General features: G+C 36.9%; 1 protein-coding gene across 1 annotated transcript in view; it reads right to left on the reverse strand.

The window, feature by feature from the left end:
* Positions 1-26,578, reverse strand: part of SATB2 (SATB homeobox 2) — a 227,402-nt gene that overhangs the window by 117,627 nt on the left and 83,197 nt on the right. Inside the window, exons 4-6 of the mRNA XM_036745121.1 lie at positions 24,217-24,343; positions 23,054-23,177; positions 11,222-11,324 (exon numbers count right to left, since the gene is read on the reverse strand). Of these exons, the coding sequence (XP_036601016.1) occupies positions 11,222-11,324; positions 23,054-23,177; positions 24,217-24,343 (354 nt within the window). The remainder of the gene's footprint in view (positions 1-11,221; positions 11,325-23,053; positions 23,178-24,216; positions 24,344-26,578) is intronic.

Raw genomic sequence — 26,578 nt, forward strand, 5'->3', positions numbered from 1 at the left:
GAAAAATGAGAGTAATGCAAGAAAATCATGAAAAACAAGTCAACAGCTTGCTAAAGGAGACCCCAAAAATGCTGAAGAAAATAACACCTTAAAAATAGACTAACCCAAATGGCAAAAGAGGTCCAAAAAGCCAATGAGGAGAAGAAGACCTAAAAAACAGAATTGGACAAATGGAAAAAGGGGTCCAAAAGCTCACTGAAGAAAATAATTTCTTAAAAATTAGAATGGAGCAAATGGAAGTTAATGACTCTATGAGAAATTGAGCAATTATAAAACAAAACCAAAAGAAAGAAAAAATAGAAGACAATGTGAAATATCTCATTGGAAAAACAACTCACCTGGAAAATAGATCCAGAAGAGATCATTTAAAAATTATTAAACTACCTGAAAGTCAGGATCATAAAAAGAGCCTAGGCATCATCTTTCAAGAAATTATCAAGGAAAACTGCTCTGATATTCTAAAACCAGAGAGTAAAATAGAAATTGAAAGAATCCACCTATCACCTTCTGAAAGAGGTCGCAAAAGGAAAACTCCTAGGAATACTGTCACCAAATTCCAGAGATCCCAGGTCAGGAAGAAAATATTGTAAACAGCCAGAAAGAAACAACTCAAGTATTGTGGAAACACAATCAGAATAACACAAGATTTAGCAGCTCCTATGTTAAGGAATAGGAGGGTTTGGAATATGATATTCCAGAGTTCAAAGGAGCTAGGATTAAAACCAAGAATCATCTACCTAGCAAAACTGAGTATAATACTTCAAGGGGACAAATGGATGTTCAATGAAATAAAGGACTTTAAAGCATTCTTGATGAAAAGATCAGAGCTGAATAGAAAATTTGACTTTCAAATACAAGATTCAAGAGAGGCAATGAAAAAGTAAACAGGAAAGAGAAATCATAAGGGACTTATTAAAGTTGACTGTTTACATTCCTGCATGGAAAGATGATATTTGTAATTCATGAGACTTTTCTCAGTATTAGGGTAATTGGAGGGAATATACATACACACACATATACATATGCATATGCATTTACACATACATACACACACATATATACACACACAGAGGACACAAGATGAGTTGAATACGAAGGGCTGATATCTAAAAAATAAAATTAAGGGGTGAGAGAAAAATGTACTAGGAGAAGGAAAAAGGGAGAAGTAGAAGGGAGTAAATTATCTCACATAAAAGAGGCCTGAAAAAGCTCTTACAGTGGAGGGGAAGAGGGGGAATGTGAGAGGGAATGAGTGAATTTTATTCTCATCACTCAATTGAGTATGGAAATCTAACTTACCCTACAGGAAAGTAGGGGGGAAGGGGATAAGAGGGGGGGATAGAAAAGGGAGCATATGTGGGGAGGGGTAATCAGAAGCAAACATGTTTGAGGAGGGACAGGGTCAAAAGAGAGAACAGAATAAATGGGGAGCAGGATAGGATGGAGGCAAATATAGTCTTTCACAACATGACTATTAGAGAAGTGTTTTGCATGACTACACATGTATAACCTACATCAAATTACTTGCCTTCTCAATGAGGGTGGTAGGGAGGGAGGAAGGGAGAGAATGTGCAACTCGAAGTTTTAAAAACGAATGTTAAAAATTGTTTTTACACGCAACTGGGAAATAAGATATACAGGCAATGGCATATAGAAATCTATCTTGCCCTACAGGAAAATAGAAGGGAAGAGGATAAGGCGGTGGGGGGGGGGGTGATAGAAAGGAGGGCAGATTGGGGAAGGGGGTAATCCAAATGTATACCGTCCTGGAGCACAGGGAGGGGAGAGATGGGGAGAAAATTTGGAATTCAAAATCTTGCGGAAGTGAATGTGAAAAACAAAAAAAAATTAATTTTTTTAAAAAGAACATATTAAAGACGCAGAATGATTAGGCAGAAAAAAACAATTTACTGGGAGTCAGCAGATCCTGGTTTTGCCCAGTCCTATGGACTAATTCTTACCCCCCAAAGACCTCAACAGACTTGTCAATTAAAAAGAAGTCATAGAACTAGATATAATCTGAGGTGCCTTGTAGCTCATTCATTATTCTGACTGCATCAGATAGCCTTTGCTATTGTTTATACACACACATATGTATATACATATATGTGTGTGTATGTGTGTGTGCATATATTTGCAAATATAATGTGTTTCTTTGAAAGCTTTAAAGTCAAACCAGAATAAAAAGGGCAATTCGCCTGAGATAGACAAGGCGAAAAGTAATCTCAAAGAAATAAACTCTTAGAACACTAGAGAAGGATCATAGCTATTACATGCTGAAAATCAACATTGAGCAAAGCTAGTGTTCAACCAACTCCTTTCAATGTGTTAAATTCACTTGTAACAAGACTTTAGAGGTGATTGCCTGAAGAATTGCAGAAATCCTCTCCCTGGTTATTCCCCTCCTCAACCCCCAAGATCTGTCCTCACCTTGACATTGAGAGAGCCTAATTTTGACTGATAAGTTAACCCTTCCCAAACTAAGGAGTGAATATGGAAAGTCAAGAAGCATTGTGGGATGAGAGAAGGTGTGGGTGCCTACAGCAGAAGTTGCAAAAGGAGCCACAATGGAAGCAGGCATCGAAATTCCAGAACCCTAGTCATACAACCAAATTATTCACAAGACATAAGACTAGACTGCATTGCTGGAACTGTTCAGGACTCCTGACACCTTAGCCAGGGATCTTTCCTTGTCTTCTCTTCCCTTTTTCTTTCCTTTTCTTCTGGAAAGGGCAGGAATGTAATACCTTCCTAGAGGACACAGGAAACTTATTCTGCTTTTTAAGACTTTGTTTACATTTCTGTATTTAAATGTTTATTTTGTTTCTTAAGCTAGAAATCTATAGAAAACACTTAGACAATCACTTTACTAATCTATATGTGTATTTTTAGGAACCCTTATTAGGATAGTACTGAGGTGGAAGGGCCTTTATCATCTTCCTTCCCATAGTGTCCAGAGGTGAAATCTGAAAGGAAAGTGGTTCTTCCAGAGGGGGAGGGGCCAGGAAGTGGCTGGTGAGAAAAATCACACCCAAGGGAAGGAATAGCCAAGAGTTGGGGAGAATAAGAGTAACGGCCCTGTTCACCCATATAATACCACCACCAACCCACTGCTAGACACAAAATACTTATTTAACCAAAAAACTGTCTCCCTGACATACTAAAACATCTCATAGCCCTAATGTCAAAAAGACCCAATCATTGAAGAAAAACTTCTATTTGCCATCATGTAGGGAGATAATTTAGGGAGAAAAATCAATCTCTAATAAGAAATCTTTTCAATGTTAAGACAAGTAGAGTTTGGAAGAAGCAAAGACTCACATGCAGTATCTTTTTTTTTTCTCAGACATCAAACCAACACCATAAAAAAAACTATTACCAAAAGGTCTCACTAAATATAATTAAAGAAAATGTAAGCAGTTTGAAGTGACTAGAGGGCAAAAGAAAATGAAGCTTGGCATATGGGTGTCTTTTAGGAGCCCCAAACCTAAAGGATTTTTTGTGTTTCTTTTTTTTTTCACCTTCTAAATTTGTTAAAGAAAATTTGTTTCTGGGCTGAGACCTAGCTTGGAAAGGCTCTGCCTCAGGCTGAATAGTTAAAGCCAAGTTATAATTCCCTAATAAAACAAGCCTTGTAAGGGAAATGCTTCCAGCCGTAGAACCAAAACTGTACCAGTGGGCATTGTGATCATACCACATGACTAGTTTTCTTAGGTGTATTTTCCTCTTATTATTAGCATCCTTTTTCCATCATTTAAACTCCACAGGAACACATACCTTGACTATAAAGCAATTTAGTTTCAGATACCTCTGCCAATTTGATAATAAAAACCCCAAACTATTATGCCACCTGGAAAAAATGAATATTTTCCCACTTTACCAGCATTATATTCTCAATTCTCCTCTTTGGAATACTATTGTACTTTTTACTTTCAAACTGTTCTCCACTGTCAGTTCACTTCCTTTACTCATTAGGAATATTCTAGAAAATCATGTGTAATAAAAATACGTACATGACTATATTTTAAGTTAGTTTCCATTTTAATTATGAAGCTGTGTTCTCAACAGAGGAGGGGAATGATGTGCTTCATTATATAATAAGGAATCACATTATGAAGGACAAAATTATTTGTCAGGCAGACCTCTCGGAATTGTGAAGGACAAAGGGGGAAACATTGAGATAATAAGAGAAAAAGAGGAAGGTTTCCAATAAGTTGAGCAGTGCCTCTAAGAAAGATTTGTAGGGATCATGGATGAGAAGTTGTAAATTGGTTATGTACAAGCTATACATCCATATAGTAATATATCCATAAATGGGGTGTCCACAACCTCTCCAAAGTGTCAAGGAATCCTAACACAAACCCAGCAGAATTCTCCCTTTGTCGGTGTGCTATTTATGGAATTCTCCCATATAGCCTTGGAAATAGAAGTTAAACAAATAGGCATTAATCCACATGATATCTATATATTAATTAAAATCTTACCTTTTGTCTAAAAATACAAATTATTTTGATTTTGATGAGAAATGGAAATAGAATGAGACCTTATGGGACTTGAATATGAAAGGTCGTTATTCCAGTTTTAAGTTCTAGTTTCATTCTTGAGTTGAAAGAGTCTTAAAGATTAGCTTTCTCAAACATCACAAGCAAACCCTGATACGTATTTAATAAGAAACATAATACTGTCATTGAAGTAGAGTTGTCCTACTACCAATAAATGTTTGTTAATCCAAGGGACTAGTAAACAACAAGAGATCTCTCTTAGAACCTCTTTAATCTCCTTCCCGTATTGCTGTGATGTTCACTACTTTAGGAAGTATTTTCTGCAGTTAACAGAATGTAGTTAACAGCATGCTCTATTCAGAGGTCAAATATGAACATTGGATTACTGCTACCATTTATCTTATGTGTAAATAAGAACCCATGCTAAGTGATATGTTCATAGCTAAATTAATCTAAAGAACAAAGAATAGTAATGGTATTGGGGGGTGCATCTAATGTCTGAAGAGCATTTCTGTTGCAATATCTGCCAATCAAAAGATGCTGAGGATCTAAAATCTTTTGTAGCTTTGGTTTGGGCAGGAGGAGGGGAGGGGAGGAGTGCGGCAGAGAAGGTAGAGAAAGAAACATGAAGTGGTAGTAAGCAAAACCTTTAAACTTATACCACAGGGCAGCCATGAAGTCTTTGGGGCCCTAAACCTGTCCCACAAATACTCAGGTTAAGACCAGAATTCATGGGAAGCCTGAAATCTAGTCTAATCTAGACATCTCCTATGCACTTGCTATGTGCCAGGTACTGTGCTAAATGTTTGCAAATATCTCTGATTCTCACAACAACCCTGTGAGTCAGGTATTATTCCTACTTTAGAGTTTCAGGAAACTGAGGCAGAAAGAGATGAACTAACTTTCCTAGGGTCGCACAGATAGTAAGTATCTTGAGCAGGATTTGAGCTCAGATTTTCCTGACTCTGGATCCAGCACTCTATCCACTGAACCACTATGTACTTCCGAAATATAATATACCTTCAAAACATTATAGGCCTTAAAACAGATCCTTCGGTTGGTTCTTTAGTACTGATCCAATTCAGATTGTAAAATCCCTAACCAGAGCTCACTCAAGGGTACTAGAATGTTGGCCAAGGTGAAATCTTAATAGTCCAATTAATCAAACACTCTGAAGTGTTGCAGTCTAGGATGGTTTTCCCCCCTTCCCCCTCCTGGCCATCTCTACATACTATCTATTTTGGAAGAGTTTGAAGTGCTTAAGGCTCTTTGGTTTTTAATTTTATAAAATTCATCACAACAACTCTGAGAGGTCAAGTATACATCCTCATTTTATGAGTAACAGAACATACATCAAGGTCATACTTTTCAGGTCCCAAACCCATCTGGGTTGATCTAAGGGAAGGGGTATGTAAATAGACAGACAGACAGACAGACAGACACACACACACACACACACACACACACACACACACACACACAGAGGATGAAAAAAAGATTACTCAGCTACTGCAAAGGAAATGAACTCCATTGTAATATACTTTTCATAACTTTTCACAGCAAATTCACATGGCCTTCTTCATTAGGGATGTTATGGTAGGGGACCAGATATAACTGATCAGTAGCAAGTTATTGGCTTGTTTTCAATGTCTAGATTGGCTGCCTTCATAAGAATGGGCTACCACCTGAGGATTTGCCACAACTATATCTGTCCTCCCTCAGTACTCTCTTGGTCCAAGTATCCTTTGACAGCTGACCTTCAAGGATAGGCAGGCAGCTGGTGTTCCATTTAGTTCTATCAGTCTACTAGGTGGACGGTGTTTCCGTAATGCATCCTTAACAAGACCAAGCAATGTGATCAGGTGGCCAAGTTTCCCTTCTTAAATACTTAGACACAAAGATCACATAAACATACAATGTTGTTTCCTGCTTCTTTGGTCTGTTGTGAATGACAATATTCTGACCAAAGAAGCACCTGTGTAGCTAGAACTAAGCTTTTTTATGTCCAACTAAGGGGGGAAAAACACTTCATTATTTTAATCTGGTCAGAACAGGATCTGAAACAAGGCCATACAGACAGCATTGTAATGATATTAAAGTGATTTTCCTACCTGGGACCCAAGGCCATTCAGACAGTATTGTAATGATATTATAATGATTGTCCTACCATATTTAAAGACCTGGACTCTCTTGTGGCATAAGCCAGAGGAAACACTGAATTTTCTTTGCAATATTGAGCCACCACTTTATAAATGACAGAATCATTTTAGGGTACAAGAGGTGCTTTAAATGTGGTAACTTTATATCATTTCAACTATAATGATCATAATTACTTATTTCTTTTAATCACGACCCACTTAACCACTTTAGTGCAGAGGAATAGTTCAAGGAGTTTAATTTCCATTCAACATCTAATCTTCATGTTTACCAAAACCCTTCATGGGCTTTGTTTACTGTCTGCTCGCTGGCCTGGACGTTTGATCTTACAAGACTGGATCAGACAGGGTCAGATAAAACACTGATTACTGGAATAAGGCAGTCATGGTAAGTAACACTGGTTTTTGAAAATCACCCCAGCTTCCACATTTTGCAAATAAACTCAAATGCACAAACGTGACAGTTAACAATCAGAGATTTATCTTGCAAAATAATGAGAGGGGAAAAAAGATGGCAGTAAAGTGATCATGCATTTTACCCTAACTTCAAGGAGGGCATGGTTTAGTCCTCTACGTCTAGGAACAATATTATATGACAAATAATTTTTTGACAGCTTCAACAACATTCAGATGAACTTCCAATGACCTCTTAATTCCTAAATCACGGGCTATACATGAGATTGAATTTAAGATTTTAAACTGCCCAAAGATTACAAAACAAGCTGCTTTATGCTCAGTAGTAGTAGAAGAAAAAAAACTTTAAGTGCAAACTAAGTTGGTTCCAATAAACCAGTAATTCTTTATTTGGACTTGATTTAAAAGTAGTCTATGTGAGCATTTCTTTGCTGGGACACACTCCTGTCCAGCACCTAGCACATAATGTGGCATTCAGGAAGAGTTTAATAAAATATTTGCCAATTAATAGTCTGGTTACCTCACAAAAGTAGGCCACAATAAGTGTTTAGTATTTGATGGTATTTGTGAACCACATCGTTAAAACTGTATAATAATAATCAGGATAAAATAAATGTACATACAAACCAAGTTCATGCTATGGTGAGAACAGCTATAAAAGGAGACAATTATTTAAAAGATTTGCTCTTTCATCTTGATTGACCAAATTCCTTAAAACTAAAAATTACTGTATAGCGCACATTTCTTAAAAATAATATTCCAAAAATCTAAATATTTCCGTTTCATGATAGATTTTATATCTACTCATCCAACACTAAAAACAATACTTGGGATTGGGAGTAAAACTCTCAATAACTAAACAATTATCACCATGTTCTCTATAGGAAAACAACAAAATCAAAATTGTGAGCTTACAAAATAGCCAGCTAGTTATATGGGGACTGACATTGTATACTGTGTATTTTCTTAACCATTGTGTCACCCTCCACAATGTTCTGACATGACAAAACAACTAGGTCACTGGCTTAGAGAATTAGAAACAGAGACATACAAAAGCAACCTATTCATTAATTTTTTAAAAGCATTAATAGTAACTCCAATATCTCTAGGTAAACCATAACTGTCTCTGAAATTAAAGAGAAAACAATCTATCCTAATGTGATCATTACAGAAAAGAAAGTTAACATACTAAGCAAAACTAACTTAGGACTTTTTAAAGAATAAGTGTAAATAGTGAAGTTATATTTACAGTAAATCCAACAAAATGCATACTGAGAATGTTTACTTCAAATTTCATACAGTTCCATTTGTATATAGTTTTTACATCTGTTGTTAATGATATCAAATTATTGATTATTCACTTTCTCATATTTATTTAAGCATTAGGTATAGAATCTGCAATCTGATGCTTTTTTCCTCCTTCCAGTGGACTTTTATTTTTGCTGGGTTTTAGTCATATTTACTTTGATCTTTCAGAGTATATAATTATTTTACTGTTTATTTATTTCTATGAGAAAGGGAAAAAAGCTTGACCTAAGAGATCTATATGTGGCAATTTGTAACGGAATCACATAGCTTACATTTAGGAAATCATGGTTTTGATTAAGAAGAGACCATTTAGTTCCCACTGTTTTATTAAAACAGACATTAGCAGATAATAGGAAACATATTTAACACTGTACCCTGAATTTAGCTTGTGACATCACTAAGGTTATTTTGAAACTCTCTTCTATGCTGCATATCTTCCATTGTACATAGAAATTAGCTGCTTGGGGATGGGAAAGGAGAAAAGAGCACAGAAACCAGCTCTTTGTATTCCCAGGCAGATTTCTGTTTGCTTTTTTTTCTACTGTTTTCCAAATTTGGAAAATCATGGACCTCTTCTAAATTTTGAAAAAAGCGTATATGAACTAGCAATTTATTAACTAAATCATCTCTTTTACATGTGGAATGTGTCTTATTATAAACTGAACCTGGACTGAAAAAAATTAGCCACACAAAAGAGATTGTACTAAACCAAATATGCCAAAAATAAATGTAACAATTCTTTTATGAGAGTTGAAAGTTATTTAAATGAAGTTCTCTGGATGTTTATTTTCCATATATCACTATACCTGTCATGAATTCTTTATTTTTCCTCCCACTCCTTTGGTTGATGAATCAACACCACTTGAACTGTTTTATGGCAGCTTGTGTTTACTTCACACATACCTTAACCTTCCCTTTTCTCCTCCTACTCTCTAATTCTCTTTCATATTCTCTCTCTCTCTCTCTCTCTCTCTCTCTCACACACACACACACACACACACACACACACACACACACACACACACAAACACAAACACACACAGTGAAACAGCAAGGACTACCTACACTACTTTGAACAGTATGTGTACCCAGTGACAGGCAAACTCTTTAGGTTTGGATCCTTGACCCCTTGATTGAAATCAAGGTCTCATTCTGATTTTACTGCACTTAAAGTTTTAACTGTGCACTTACTAACTAAAAAGAGAGAGGGGGAGCTTAAAGAATTGAATGCTCTAAGAAAGAAAGGAAGAAAGTGGGAGATGCACAAAAAAAAACCACTTGGAATCTGTAGTGGCAACTGTGAGAACACTACAATGAAGGGCTTCCAGTCCCTCTAAAACTGGTATTACACCCTGGTCTATTGAAATAGGAAGCTCATTGCAATTTGCTTATAACAGCAAGTAAATGTTATCTACCAAATGACCTTGAAACTACATAACTCTTTTGATTTTTAGCCAAGAGGATATGTTCAAGCACTTTAAAAAAATTCCCTAAAAAAAAAATCTTGGAGACATTTACGAAAAGAAACACTTGTGAACCACACAATAATGTTTTATAATGAGAAGGAGCTATTCGTTGTATGCTGCACAAAGGTCAATATTAATAATACCATATAGAAAGTACTCAAACCAGAAAAGAGTCCTAACAATTTTAGAATAGGTTGAAAAGAAATATACCAATTCAATTTCAGAGTGTTTAATTTCCCATATATAGGTCAACACCTTGACTTTCTTCATAAATATAGTTCAAATAGACAGGTGTTATTCCTTTCATACTTTTAAAAATATATCCACAGTATCACACTTCTTAAAAGGTAATCTTGTAAATAGATACAAAAAATGTTTACTATCCTACAAGAATTATTTTAACAAGCTTGCCTTTCCAAAGAAGATCTCCAGGTTGTAAAACGAATTTGTCAATTGTTTCTACTCACCCACCATAAATTGGTATTTGCTCTGGCATAAAGGGTTAGTTAGCTGCTGATAAGGCAGTATTTACACATACATATAATGGGGAAGGGATTAATAAGCACTAAATATATGCAGAATGGAAAACAGAACCTTTTAGCATGTCTGTTATCTTTAAAAAAATAAATCTCTAAAGATGCAGGGAGTATTAACTTAAATGCATTATCATCATACATGAGCTCATCAGTATTTTCTAATACCCCCCAAAATTTTTGTGAGGGAAATTTTAAAATAAAAATAGTATTTTAAAGAGCCTGACACTTCAATACCATGTGCAAGAAAAAAAAAGCTATTTGGAGGTGGGGGAAATCAAAACTCACCGGATGTTTATTTATAAATAAATATGGCACTATCACCTAATCAAATTCTATCTGATATAACAATCATTCCAATAAATCCAGCATCATTTAAACAAGTACTCATTCAACCCAGAAAGACAAATATATAGCATTCTTGAACAAAATCTAGTAAAAATATTTTCTATACCAGTTGTACTTTTAGAAATACTCTACATAATAATATATCATTTCATTATATATACATATAGATAGATACACATCTATTTGTATATTTACCTATATATGTCTACATTGAAATAGATGTAGGCTTGAGTCTTTTGACAGGTAACAATTCTGTGTAAACTATCAACTACATACAATGCAACAGAAGCATTTTCTTTAAATTACTTTTCATTCTCACACACTAATTTTAAAGCACTGAATTGGACCACATTACAGAAAGATTTAAATAGCCTCTTTTTATGAGAAATTACATGTGTGGTGTTGTATTTTTAAACTAATTCCAAAAGAATCAACAATTCATTTGCTTAAGAAAGATTGGGGAAGAGACTTTAGAAACAATTAAGGTGAATTACCTTTAATCTTCTTGTACTTTTTATACCATCTCCCAAACTCCTGGCACTTGGTTGCTGACACATTGGCATAATATGTGCTATTTACAATGGATGAAATCATGCTCTAGAAAAGAGAAAAAAAAATTTCTAAAACATCTTCTAAGAAATCTTTCAGTGACATTAAAGGGCACACTATATTACTCACACCAAACATGCCTTATGTCTTCTAAATTTAAAATCGTCTCATCGAAAAAATCAACTTTATTTCCTATTTCCTTTTCCCAGGCACAATTATCTGAGTTCATTCCTAAAGTGAAAAGAAAGGGGGAATGCCTCTAGACTTAGGGGAATCTCTCAGTTTATATTTGAATAGTGTCTTTCCTCCAAAAAGTCTGTTCAGAGGCAATCTCATACAGGGGTACAGACACAAAGATTAAACACAATGGGTGAGAATAATTGTGATTTAGGAAGCAGATCCTAAAGGTAAGATGAGATGCTCCAGCATGCATAATCCAAATAATGCTTTTCAGATGGTTTCTGTTCCACTTCCAACTGCAACAAGACCACACAGCCAAGAATCTGAGAACATTCGTGCTACTCACTGCAGAACAACAGTTAGGCAAATAAGTTAAATTAATATGATTTATAGAAACGTGTGATTAGCACTTGGGTGAAAATTCACCAAATGAAAAAGTTAACAGTACTATTTAGAGCAAAGTAAACTAAACATAATACTGTATGGTTTCAACCATCCAAGCTGAAACTTTCAGAGTACTCAGTTCCCTTGTCTCTACCATGCCCACCCCATTCTTCTCCCACCCCCAAAATCTTCCATTTTGTCAATCAATTTATTTGTAACTACTGCTTGATAGTACTTAGGAAGAGAAGATAAACATAACCTGTAACTGAGACCTAATTGGCAAAATAAAAATAATAGTTTATTTAAAAGGAATCGTTTTCCTTTAGAGAAATACATGCAGTTAGCAAGAATGTATTAGAGGCATGTATATTTGAGGAGAGGGAAAAGATTTGTGCCAGTTTTCAATTTTATGCCATCATTGGCTGTGTGTGGTGTGTGTTTTAGTTTGGTGGTTTTTTTAATTCTGCCAGAACTAGAGTATTTTTATCAGTCACGTATGGACATAAACCAAGAGGTCAAATGAACCATGTAAAGCTTTTTTATCTTTTCTTGAATCCGTATCTTTCAGAAAAAATCATCCACAGACATGCAGGAGTTCAGAAAAACATCAGAATGTCTGATGACATTTCTACATAGTGCTAAGGATAAAGGGGATGGCAATAAATCAAGACAATGGCAAGTGATTTACCAGGAGATTCGAACTCCAGCAGTTCCCTGTAAGCTGACATTCAAAATACTACTCCTCTTTGCAAGATCAAACTCATGTGTCTCTCGTTCTATCCTAGCATTGTTTTCTAAGACCTTACATCTGCTCTTGGCTTCCACTCCATGCTTGGCCCAGGCTCTTACTCCAGTACAACCTCAAGTGACTCCCACTTTTCCCAGATTTCACAAGGTTCTAAGACTTTTCTTTGCTTCCTTTTCTTTTCTGATGCTGTACTTCAAAATCAGTCCTTTAAAAGAGCCCACAAAAACTAGCTCCATTCACAGAAAAGTATTTTTTGCCCCTTTCAGATGACTACCAGCCCGGTGATGCTACTGCCTTTTAGATGGCATGCAGAGAAGACCTCCTTTGACACCAATTTCTAAAAAGTAAGCCTTTATCAAAGGAGAGAGAGCATGATGAGTGGATCTGTTCATCCCATAATTTGAAGAGTACAGCCTACAACAAAGTGCTAACATCACCTAACTTGAAGTAATATTACTCAGCAATATTCCCCATTCCATCAGAACGTTAATCCTCAGCATCCTAGGTACAGTACTTTCCTTTGCTGATCATTAAGCAGGCTGGTAAAGTTGTCCCACAGTCCTCTTCACCTTACCATTGCCCTCTTTCTGAGCTTAGATCTAGCATAGCGCACTGGAAAGAAAAACAGGAGTCTGTGGATCTGAATTCTATTTCATACTCTTCCAAGAACTTGCTATATGACATTGGGCAAGTCATTATCTGTCTCTGGGTATTGGTTTCAAAAAGCGAGCACAATGGACTAAATGACCAAGGTCCCTTCCAGGGCTAATATTCTAGAAGTTTATGAGTCCTTCTCATCTGATGTACTGTTCTGACATAGGAAAACCAATCAACAAGAATTTATTAAATGCCTACTATACACTGGGCAAGGCACTTACAAGTACAAAGATTGAAACCATCCCTAGTCATAATAAGCTTACATTCTAATGGGGGAGATAACAAGGACATGCAAAGATCAATAAGAGATAATTTTGGACTAACTAGACAGGTGAAAAGGAATTGAGGATATCTCACATTGTAGAAATAGCATTATTAAAATTTTCATATGAAAGCTGTCTAAAATTAGACAAAAGTGCCTACAAATCCATGCATGCAACAGTAGAAATGCCTTTGTGATGCTTCTGTTTTGTTCCTTCATCTGGGCAAATGTGGCCACCTGGCAAGCAGGAGAGGATACACACCTTTAACAGGAGTCATGGTTGAGTAGCAAGACCACTGAGCTCAGCTATGTGGCCAATAGACTACAAAGCTACCCAAAATAGGAGATGCCTCAGGCTTCTGTATTGCTGTATTGTTCTAAACCTCAAATCCAAATTTCCCTGTATCTCCATGATCCACCTTTCCTTCTATTCATTAATCACCCCTGCTTCCTTCTTGATCTGGCCTTTAATTGTGAGTGGCCTAGTAGTATCAATGTCTGTATATGACAGGGGAAAAAAATGAGCATGCTTCTGACTGGTCCATTAGCAAAGTCCCAGTACTGGAGAAATTTCACATACTTCATTTGAAAGAAAGAGGTATGTTACTCTCACATACAATAGGTCTTGATCATTTTCCCAGCTTATTATTCAGACATTGATAATCAGCTAGTTTCCATCTCTGCTAGCACAGAACAAAAAGAAAAAGATTTAAAGTGCAGAATAGAGGAATTAGGTTAAACAAGAAGAACATTTTCCTGATAATGAGGTTTTTTGAAATGCTAGAATTTTTTTTTAAATGGCCATAGTAGCTTCTTTTCAGGAGAGCTTTAAAAATTGCACAGACCTATTTCAGAAAGTTGAGGTATCATGAAGATAGAGGGACATGCTAGATGACTTTCAAGATCCTTTTCTGCCAGCTTATTAGATTAAAACATATATGAATCGGCCCTAAAATACACCGTACATTTTTTTCATTACTTCAATCCAATGGAACCTTACCATAAAAGCATCCAGGGGTCCATCTTGTAGAATAATCTTAATGTTGAAAACAGGAATTTTTCTTTTAAAAACTTCAGTACCCAACCCACCATTGAAGGATCCAAGATAGATAGACCTCATGCCAAATTCTATTCTTCAAAGGTCTAGGATCCAAGGTTTCAATGTCCCTTGGTACACTGTTTTTCTCTGACACTCACTTTCAGATAGTAGCAACACTATTTCTCTTGTCCCCACGTATAATCAGTAGGACACACATGTTATCCCTATCACCTGGAGTCTGAGGCTGGTGGATTGCTTGAGCTTGGGAATTCTGAGCTGCAGTTGAATTAAAGTCAATCAGGTGTTCATGCTAAGCACAATACCAATATGATGAACCCATGGGGTGGAGGTGGGGGTGGTGATCAGGGTGCCTAAAGAGGGACAAACTGGCCCAGGTCAGAAATGGAGGTCAAAATTCTCATACAAATCAATAGTGGGATAGAGCCCATGATGGCCACTGTACTTTCAACATGGGCAAGATGGGAAGATCCAGTTTCAAAGGGAAAAAAATATGTATATGTATGTATGTAATATATATGTACATTGTATAGACATATAAGTATATTTTCTATATGCATATAACATTACATACATACATACACATGTGCATACACAAAGTAGGTCTACCAAAAATAATAGAGCCATCCTGCAAAACATTTACACTGAAGACTGCAGCAAATGATGATTCTATCATTAGCAATTAATAAAGTAGATTTTCATGCCTAAATAGAACTTTCCTCTAATGACCTCAAACTACTTTACAAAGTAGTTTATTCAATGAATATTTACTGACCAACAGGATGCACCCCTCTGACAATGAGGGGTGATAACTATTTTAAAAGTGAGGACACAAACACAGAATGAAGCATACTGTCCAAGGTCAAGTAGAACTACCCACCATCTATTGTATGCACTAGGCCAAGGGTGGGGAACCTGTGTCTTTGAGGCCACACCTGACCCTCTAGGTCCTCAAGTGCAGCCCTTTAACTGAATCCAAACTTCACAGAACAAATCCCTTTAATAAAAGGATTTGTTCTGTAAAACTTGGACTTGGTTAAAAGGCCACACTCAAGGAGCTGGAGGGACACGTATGACCTTGAAGCCACAGGTTCCCCACCCCTGCACGAGGCCACACTATTTCAGATGTTTCTGAAGGTTAAAGATGGAAATATTCATCAAGTAAGGGAAGTATTACCAACTTCATCAGAAGCAGTAATCTCTACAGCCAATAGTGTAGTAGCTTCATTGAGAGAAAGCTAGAGAGAAGATGGCACACAGAAGAATATAAAATTATAACCCCAGATTATCTATAAACAAATCATAATAAGGAAGTTTGGAATTAGATAAAATCATGTGACCTAAAGACAATTTTAAAGTTTATAGGAACAGCCAAAATGAATAACTAAAGTTAAAATTATTTGTGTGACATACTTGGGAAGAAGTCTTACCAATAAAGAAATAAAGAAAATAATCAGATTTCTTTCCCCCAATGACCTCCCCAACTTCAGCTTACAAGCCATTATTGGTTTGAATAGCAATTTTATGCTGGGAACATCTGAGGTGCAAGTATATAACATAGTTAGGATTTTTCTGTTTAAAATAATAATTTTAGAGTAAAGTAAATGATTATATTTACCATTAGTAGTAATATGAATCCCCATCTAGGCAAGCAGAGGCACTTCCTGGGCTAACAAGTTGGTCATCACTGGCAGGAAAAAAGTAGGTATAGAATGTTCCCCTTTTTCACCCATGTATGAGGAGAATTTGATACATATATGAATATAAAGCAAAACTTAGTCTGCTATTTGGTTCAGAGGAGACTGCTTTGCATTTTTCTGTTGTCAAGAGAGTGAGCATGGCGGGGGCAGGGGACTGAGATGACATTTCATATTTGGTAACATTTTTTAAAACTGATTTGGATAAATTACGATTTTGTGGCAAATTCATGCAATGCCAATAAGCAGCCTTCACCTGTTTTTTTTTACCTCAACATGTATGTATCATAAAAGTGGGATTATAATTTTTTTTAAATTCTAATCCAAGAAATTAGAGGTTTGAAGCTGTCACAGTTTGATAACGTAAGAAAGAATTGTCTATGGAGTAGGTATGCCTTTAGAACAGGCCTGCACAACCTGCAGCCACAAGCACACCAAAGGATTTTCAGAGGCCAGGGGAAAACGTACAGGATGCTTTCCTCTACATTCTTCACCAGTCATTTGAAATCCTTTGGTGTGCCACAAGTGGCCCATGGCCTGCAGGTTGTACAGGCCTGCTTTAGAATTACATGTTCTTCAGGATCAGCTAGCAGTGTAATATTCTCATGTAATAAAATATATTTTAAATATCATAGATAACTGGTTAATAAGAGGAGAAATGAACTCAGGCTACCCATGAACTTAGGTGTTCCATAAAACATAAAGTTTTAGACTGTCCATGGGACACAAACTGGGGGGCAAATGTGGCCTCAGTCTGGAGTGAGAAGCCTTTGTTCAAATCCTGGCTCTGATACCAGAGTTCAGTCTTGAGTAAGTCATTTTTGTTCTCAGGGACTCGGGTTCCTCTTTTCTAAAACGGGTGGGAATAGCTAGATTAGCTTATCCCTAAAGTAGTTCCTTTTAGTTCTATATCCAATGAGAAAGATTAGTTAAAAATAAAAACATTTAGGCAACCATCTGCTTTACCTAAATAAAGAAAATTGATTTGATTAGCTTTCCATTGACTTGACTAGTAGTTTGACTTTAATGACCAAGATAATTGAGCTCTTATTTTGGTTTTTTATAGACAGGATGTGTTTTCAATGATGCCAGCGAGGTCTTGTATCGAATGGGATAAAAGAAACAATTATCCTGGGACTTAACTGTTGGAGGAGAATACAAAAGGTAAAGCTTTTTCCTCCTCATTATAGCTTTTCCTCTCTCACACTTACTGGCCACAATTCATCATACCAGAAATCTGGAAAGACCTTTGCAATGTCTGCAGCTTTAATATATCCTGATATAAAATGCTATCAGTTCTAGGCTAAAGAACTGATTTCCTCAAATATTGTTTCCAGGATCAAAGAAGGGATGAATAAGTGGCGTATGCATTTGAGTAGGAGCCACAGAAAAGCAGAGTTCATCCTTTTCAGACTAAACCAGATAGGAATCCTTTACCTAGGGAAGTCCCCATAATGTGTAGCTTATAGATGAACCCTGAATTATCACATAAACTGTAGTAGGCAGAGCTGTCCCTGGAAAATCAAGGAGGCTGCCCTACACCCTGAGCTTTATGGGAGCTGTGCTAATTTAGGGACTAGAAAAAAAGGTAACTAGCACACAGAGAATGAAGTTGTTGCCAACTGTTGCTTTAAAAATTACTGAGACTCACGTATACATACACATAAAAATCAATAGAGTCTCTACATTGGTGCTCTGACTACAAACTTCTCCAATATCCATTTCCACATGCAGACCCCATAGCCTACATGCTGCCATTTTGTTGTACCATCTTATTTTCTCCTTTGAAGCTGTTTTCACTATCTGTCCTAGACAAACTTCATCTATATCATATTGATGGTTTGGGTTTTGGTTGTTAGTAATGGTGGTTGTATTTGGGGGCAAGGGGTAGAGGAAAAATAGATATGAACCTATAGAGTATAATTTGCCCTGGAGATGGGTAATTATACTTCAAGTTTAATCTCAGTTGAGGGAAAACTGCAAAACCATCAAAATAAGGTTATAGCAACCTTCTCTGCCTTCACTCTATCAGTATTATATAAATAGGAATTCCATAAACTTGAGAAAGCAGATACTGCAGGCCTACCTTTCATAAGCAGTATTACTAAAAATTGGAAAACTGAAGTTTTCCAGTCTCCCAAGACAGACTTCGAAAGAAACTACCTGGTGCCAATAGTTAAGTTGCTCAATTTCCTATTTAGACATTAGGAAAGTACCTCCAGAAAAAAGAGGGGTGGGGATGATCATTTCTTATGTGTATTAGGTTCAGTCAAATCAACGCAATAACTGGCATGAGGAAGCTGGATTAGTTGCCCAGACTCTAGTCTCTAACCCAAATCCCTTGAGAAATTAACCTATTCAAGTCTTAGAACTCCTATCCTGGGGCTGAGTGGCTTTGAGTGACTGCAAACTTACCTATTTTACTATAACAAACTGGCCCCAAACCAGAGTGTGCTTCATATCCCATCCAGTCATCCACCCAGGTCATTTTACCATCAGCTGCCATCAAGCTATTTCCCTCATCTAGTAGGATCTTCACAATCATAGAAAATTATGTCAAGTTAAACTAGCAAAAAACCTTGGGTGAATACCACAGGGATATCTATGAAAATCCATTTATGATCACCGATTCAAGTATATAAGAAAATCAAGTCAATCAACATCGAATCTTTCTTTACATAGTTAGCCGATTTGAGAAATGGCATATATTAATACAGATTTGGTGCAGGGAATTTTTTAGGAAAGTATGTAACATAGTCATTGTCGTTTTAAACATCGACAACATGCTGAAAAAATTGTCCAGTAAGAAGATATGGTGTGGTGCATTTAACTTATATATGAATAATTTTTAATCTTGAAATTATACTTTCTTGCTTCAGTTACAGAAGTATTAGATGCCTGCTTTTATATATTATATATATTTTGTTAACATCACTAGAGGCATACTTCACTTAATATTATTGATCTTGCAAAAACATGATTTCAGATGAAACAGTATTACAGTAGCGGGGTATCCAGTAAGATGCAGAGTAATGGTCCTAAATGGATAATATCTTCCTAGGGAGCCAAAAGTTTACTACAAAGGATTTAAATTGATATTTACAAAGCACTAAGATTATAACAAGATTGTTCTGGAGGGTAAGAGTGAGACTACTTGGATAGCTAACAAATCTAAGATGTTGCAATCATCCTCAGATGTATGCCTGAGGTTTGGGAATACAGATGGTAAAATAGAGGGGAAATAAGGGATGGCTGGCCAAAGGACAAGAAACAGAGAGTTTAACAATATACTCAGAGCGAGATGCCAATGCTTTCCTCACCAGGAATCTGCTAACCCTATGTTGAGATCTGGCTAGCAAATATAGTGACATATACAATCAGTGGCTTTAAAAAAAAGCATATACATGTAATCTACATATAGATTATCACGCATATATATATGCTTATCTTGTCATGCATCCATCATCATGCATGCATTATACACATAATTGAGGCCCCTGAGGTAGTACCAGGCAGGACCCATATTCCCACTCCCTATCATTGGCATCTAGCAAGACCCAGTCAAAGTCAGCTTCAAGAAGAAACCTCCCTTCCTCTTCCCCACTCCTCCCACTGCAGACTGCCCCAGCCCCTACGAGGGGTGACCTCTCCCCCATCTCACCCCAATCTTCTTGGAAATCTCCTCCCTCTTATATTTTTACACTGACATTTCCACCCACCCAATCCCTAGTCCTGCTGGAGGGAAAACAGAATCCTGTCTACACTCCAACCCTTAGGACCACTTAATGTTTCCCAATGGTAGTGAGCAGCTCCCATCAGATAGACACTCCACTATCCTAAGGATTCCTGGACCTTGCCATTCACACTGTACCTACACTCTGACACTTGGAGGATGAGTTCCTTAAGAGCAGCAGCTGTCTTATTTTTCTATTTCTACTCCAAGCGTTTCACGTAGCACTTGGCACAGAAGCCTTTAGTAAATGCTTTTTCATTCATTCTTTAAAAAAAATTGGAAGAGTGAATCAAAGTGGCAATAACTTTGGACTTACAAAAGTTTAGCTAAAAATTTAAGGATTCTCATGACTTTTTATGTATTTTTATGCTTTACATTCAGAAGATACTTGGTATAGCAATTAAATTGTTGCTTCTTTGCTACTGCTAATAAGGGCACAGACCTTACAAGTGAGCTATTTGTCTAACCAGTTTACCATCTCTGTGATCCATAACAAATAAAGAGCAAATATTCAAACTGGGCTGGTTGCTCTGGATCATCTGAAGAACAATATAGTTGAAAAGCAAAGATCTATTAGACACATTATTGAAGGCTGTAGGTCAGAGCAATTTTGTGCAAGTTATGCTTGTCCTTCCTTGAGTAACTTCATCTCAAGTCAAAATACCTTTTTTTTTTTCCTTCCTTTGACAAAGGTTCTATCTACACAAACCTACTTGGCCTTTTTTTTTTTCTTCCAGGGCTCAATACAGTAATAAAAGCTTTCTACAGCATTTTATGTTTGAACAAACTGATGCATAGCTCCACCTCCTAGATTCTGAATAAGCCATGGAACTTTGAGGAGCTAAGTGGAGTGCTCAAGGTGACTAGATGGGTGATTAAATTTATGTAACATATTTACAAAGTTATCAATCTGCTTTTTAAAGAGCTGTCCCTGTGGTTTTACCACATGTGTCAATCAGCTCCAAACACCAGACAATCAGATAATGAGTATAAGCTTAAATCAAGCAAAACAAGAGTCAAAACCACTTGATTGTGTTAATGTGGCTGAATCCTCTGTTTTGAATAAAAATGTGTTGTTTGGCAACCATTAAATCATTGCCCCCAATGTTGTTTCTCATTTCCAAAACATGGTTGGGGTCATTATATGAACATTAGACACAGAAACATTCAGATTTACAATTAACAATGACAAGTGAAGTAAGGGTCTGCACTAAAATTTCTATATATTCTAAGTGTCCTGCCTAAAAAAACTCAGATTCGTGTGCACTTCAGGTGTTTGCCCACATCCAATCAAGGCTCTCTTTGATTTTTGGAGACAGGTAGAAGGTACCACCCTAACTTGCCCAAGGAACAACATAATTTAAGATTGCAATTTCCTGTGCCCATACATTTAAAAAACATATTGAGATTTAGGCTGTTTGAAAATTTACCCCAAATTTATTCTTTGTCTGGCCCCAATTTCTTACAATAACTTCTAACGTTTATTTTGTGTGTGATTTGATAAGCATACACATCTGTAAAAGTGAAAAAAAAACTAGAAATACAGGCTTTTTGACTGGCAGTCAAGTTCTTTAAGGCACCCCAAGAGGCTCCATCCAGACTTTTTAGAAACAGACATTATGAGGGTCTTCCCATATAACACTGGGAGGCAAGCACATTCTACCTTGAAGGATCTAGATTCTAAAATTAACTTTAGGAGGCACATGTAAAATATTGAGTCAACATCTATGGTATCTTGTCTAATGGATTTTTCAGAATCGAGATATTCATCTTATGAAATAATCAGGTTTCCAGGCTCCCTTCAGTTCTTCTTTTTTGTCTGTTTTGGGGGCAGTCATTTGGGGCTAAGTGACCAGATCTGAATTCAAGTTCTCCTGACTCAAGGACCAGTGCTCTATTCACTGCACCACCTAGCTGACCCTCCCTTCAATTCTTAAGATCAACATTTTGTACTATTATAGCTCTAAAGCCGAAAGGGACCTCAGAGGCCATATAGTCCGATACATTCATTTTACAGAAGAGTTCATTGAGGCCCAGGAAAGCAAACCAACTCATCTAAGGTCACATGGGTCGTAAGCTTCAGAGCCAGGATTTAAAGCAGGTCCTGTGACTCCCGAGCTAAATTCTTCTATGCTACAATGCCTCCAATGGAGCTAGCTCACTGGCTAAATCAAGTTCTGAAAATCCCATTAGGAAACAGAATATCAGACATGCCTTTCTAATAGTGCCAACATGAGAAAAATGCATTCCTGTTCCAACTGCACCCATCTTGAGCTGCCATAGAAAAAGGTTGCCTAGTGCAAGTACAGACTATGAAAATGAAAAAGGTTTTCTTTCACTCCCTTCTCCCAACAATATTAACTAACTATTCACATGTATGTATACATGTGTGTATGGGTTTTTTAAAAAACTAGCAGAAATAGCAAGAGTCAAGTTATAAACAGTTCACTAAAAGTTAGGCAACTAGGTGGCACAGTGGATAGAGAGCTGGACCTGGATTCAAGGAGACCTGAGTTCAAATCCAGCCTCAGACTCTTACTGCCTGGTGACCCTGGGCAAATCACTTAACCCTGTTTGTCTCAGTTTCTTAATCTATCAAAGGAGTTGGAGAAGGAAATGGCAAACCATTCCAATATCTTTGCCAAGAAAACCCCAAATGGGGTCATGAAGAGTAGAGCATGATGAAATGACTGAACAATAGCTACTAGTATATTTTCATATGGAGAATTTGCCACAGAATCTGAAGTTATCTTCAGAAATGTAAAGTTGAAAAATGATGTCTGCCCACTGGGAAAAGGTTAAGATTTTTTTAAAAAAATTGAGAGACAGGGACTACAAATTGCTGATTCATTATTTTTCCATGCCACCATTCCTAAGAGGTCCTGTTCATGACCTATTGGAGCCCCCAAAATAAAAGTGAAAAACAAGATAGAATGTAGCCAAACAGAACATAAAATTTTCATTTCAAAACCCAAAACTAGGGGCATCCAGGAAGGGAGAAGGGGGAAAATTCTCATCAATTTTCCATATTGTTCAGAGCAGCAACTTGCAATACTGACCTGGGAGAGCGGGCATTCTTTGGCTAACGTGCTCTGATTCATCTCTTTGAGCAGCTCCTTTAAGGCATTGCGGACTGTGGCATGGTTCCACTGCTCTGCTGGCAGATCTTCCAACTTTGAACAACTGAAAAACACAAGGGAAAGAATGAGTGAAATGGAAATGTCTACTGCACAAGGACTTGCTCTCTTAACAAAAGACCAATGGATCTTCATGGAGTCCCTCTTGGACTAAGACTTTTCCTTCAAGGTGAACTGTTGCTAGGAACTGACCTTGCTGGGAATAGGAGAATGACCATATATGCCAAGAATGGGATCCAAGCCTACTTAAATGATGTAACATGTGTACAAAGCTGCTTCCTTTGGGGTTTGATGGAGCCCAGTGCGGTCTGTTTAAATCAGGCCACACAAATGCCTGGGAAAAGCACTCACTTTAGACATTAGGCAATGCAATTTTTGGGATGGGGAGGGAGGGAAAGGAGGAGGGAAGAGATATTTTAATTAATCTGGAGATGTAAAGTGGAATGGTAATATGAGCCTAAACATATGGAACATGATTTTTGTCATTTTAAATTATTGAATACAATGTAAGAAAGTTTACAGAAAATCTCAAATCCTCACCCACCCTAGCACAATTTGAAGACTCTAGTTACACATTCACATGTTGGCTGTTGAGGTAAGTAGCATTAGAACATTCCTACAAAAGAACAGGGTTGTTAAGCCTATCTTAATAGGCAAGTCTACTAAGTAAAAACCCACACATATGTGATGTTTGTAGATGCACAGTCTAACCCCTTCAAAATCCAAATCCTGGAAAAAGCAGGGATGTTTATTTTTCAAATACAATGTGCTAAGCATTTAATCAGGCCTGGAGGACCTATTAAATTAGAGGTTGTGGAAGTTCCCTTTCAGGGCTGAAGATCTTTAATGATTGATCAACCTTCCTCCAGGTTCCCACTTCAGTGCTTCAGAAAACAAAATATAAAACAGTTGGAATGTAAACTGTAAAGATGCTTGATGAAGCACCCTCTTCCCTTCATTTTCCTTTTCATTTCATCAAAAGCTCTGAAATTAATGAAGACAGGATGTGCTAATCTCTGTAGAAATGCTATGATCGACAGAGCAGCTCAGAGAATAGGAAAGGACAGATGTTCAGAGACACCCACCTTTGTAATTGGATTTTCAATGTCACAACATGATAGACGTCTTGTAGCATGTCGGCTACTGTCGCATCTGGCGCATCAGTCACATAACTGAGGGGGAGAGGATTCCACCTCCCTAGTTTGATTATTCCTGAGTAGGAAAGAAAAAGATAATAAACATTTATCTGCTATTTATTAAACCTTTTCAATGTTATGGAAGTCATACAATAGTCAGCATTCAAGGACTGATTCAGAGATATTTTTATATCACAGAGCAATAAGCAATTTCTTTCTTCCTGACAACTGAGCCCACCTCTACAGGAAGGTAAGGATAACAGATGAGGTTTGCAATCATAATTCTTAATGTTTTTCCTGTTTCCTTAATTGCTTAGAAAACCAAAAAAAGATATTAAAAATGCCTTCAGGCCCTTCCCCAAAGTCTTTATATTCTAACTTAAGACCAACACTAAATATTCTGGACTACTGATTTTGCAGACAAAAAAAATTAAGTAAATACAAGATTTGGTTTTGAACTGAACAAGAAAAATTCCTGTGTGTGGGCTTAGCACACAGTTACATCCTGACTGTGGTGTGATTCCCAGCGAGAATAGCATTTGGAATTGATGAAGTAGTTAGAGTTCACTTCCAGATCTGTATTTCACCAGCCAGAGGGTTTGCTTTCCTTGGCAAAAAGCAGCAGTACAATACTTGACCACAGATCAAAAAATAGCAGAGTTGCCTTCGAGTTCCTTTTTATACCCCAGCTCTTTGTAGTGACAATAGCACCCTTTCTCCATGTATTTCCTAAAGGAGACTGTAAACACATGCCAAAAGAAGAAATAATATGGTGCATGGGCAAAAATGCTGGGTCTGGAGTCAGCTCAGCTCCGCCACTGCCTATCTGTGTGACCAAACACGAGCAAACATTTTATCACCAAGTGCCTGTTTCCTCATTTGAAAAAAGGAGAGGATTAAACTAGATGATCTCCAAGGTCTATTCCATTGTCTCTAAGGCAGATTTAATAAAAAAATTTTTGACACATTTTACACTATCAAATCAGATCAAATGATATAACATTTGTAAAGTGTTTAGCACTGTCTGTGCCTGGTACATAGTAGGTGTTTAATAAATGTTTGTTGCCTTCCTTGACCCTTCCATCCCCCCATTTAGAAACCCTCATAACAGAAATTACATTTGTGAAAGAGTCTAAAAGTTGGGTTTGGTTTTTTTATTTGTTTGTTTTTAAAGGGAGGGAAGGAAATGTGAGATTATTATTGAGATGATATGGTCATAGTCCAGTTCATGATGGTTGAGATCCATGCAGTACTGATGAAGTTAAAGCTATAGCACTCATTTTCTCCAAGCAATACAGCTTTTTTATTCATATGAAACACTAATCTAATGGTCACAATTTTATTAGAAACTGCTTATTCTATGTCACAATGAAGTTTCATTGATAGGTCAGAAACAGGCCAGTCGAGTGGCTTAATATCACAAATGATGTCATTGCAAATGCAGCTATAAACTACTAAACCTAAGTTTTCATTATCAAAGATAGAGGGTACCTGAATACTGAAATGGATTTAATAGAACATCACATCACATAAATACCAAGCTACTAGGCAACACTGTGATAATAGGAAATGAACTTTCTGGAAAGGGTAGGGCCTGTCCAAGATTGAATAAATGAATGTGTAATGCTTGACATAATGCTTGAAAACAGGGAATAAACAGAACAAAAATATTAAAATGATGCACTGTTTCAGTATTAAGATTTAACAATCTGGTGCTGAATATGCTACAGTATAAATAGTGCCTGGACTCAGATCCAGCAAAGTAACACAGATCTCATTCATATCGCCGTATGTCTCTAGTTCTGGCTCCTTAAGTCATATCTCCCTTGCCAAGAAAAGCTGTTTTTCTTGTGGGGATAGTTTTCTTAACATTCTCTCTCATGACAATGAAAAGTGCATAGCACACAACATCTATCAGCCAAGAAGTGAACATCAAGAGTCCACCAGCCAGTCACACAGTGAGACACAGTTTAGTGGCTTTTATTCTTATAAGTTATCTCAAAGTCAAAAACAAGGCCCCCCTAAAAAGATAACGCAAAACATTTCAAAGAATACATACATACCTATTTTTAAAACCACTCATCAGTTTTAAACATCTTTTTTTTAAGTTAGTATGCATCCCACAGATAGCCCATAAGATGCATTTAAATTGATCCCATTTGAAAGGCCTTTTTTTCCCATTCAATTACAGACAGCACAAAAAGAGAATTCCATCTGCAAATATGTGCTGCTGACAGTACTGGAGTGAGAGGAGAAGAAAGGGAGGGATGATTACTAAGGTTATTTCAGTTACTAAGAATGAATTCCACAC

Source organism: Trichosurus vulpecula, chromosome 2 (assembly GCF_011100635.1).
Source record: "Trichosurus vulpecula isolate mTriVul1 chromosome 2, mTriVul1.pri, whole genome shotgun sequence".
NCBI lineage: Eukaryota > Metazoa > Chordata > Mammalia > Diprotodontia > Phalangeridae > Trichosurus > Trichosurus vulpecula.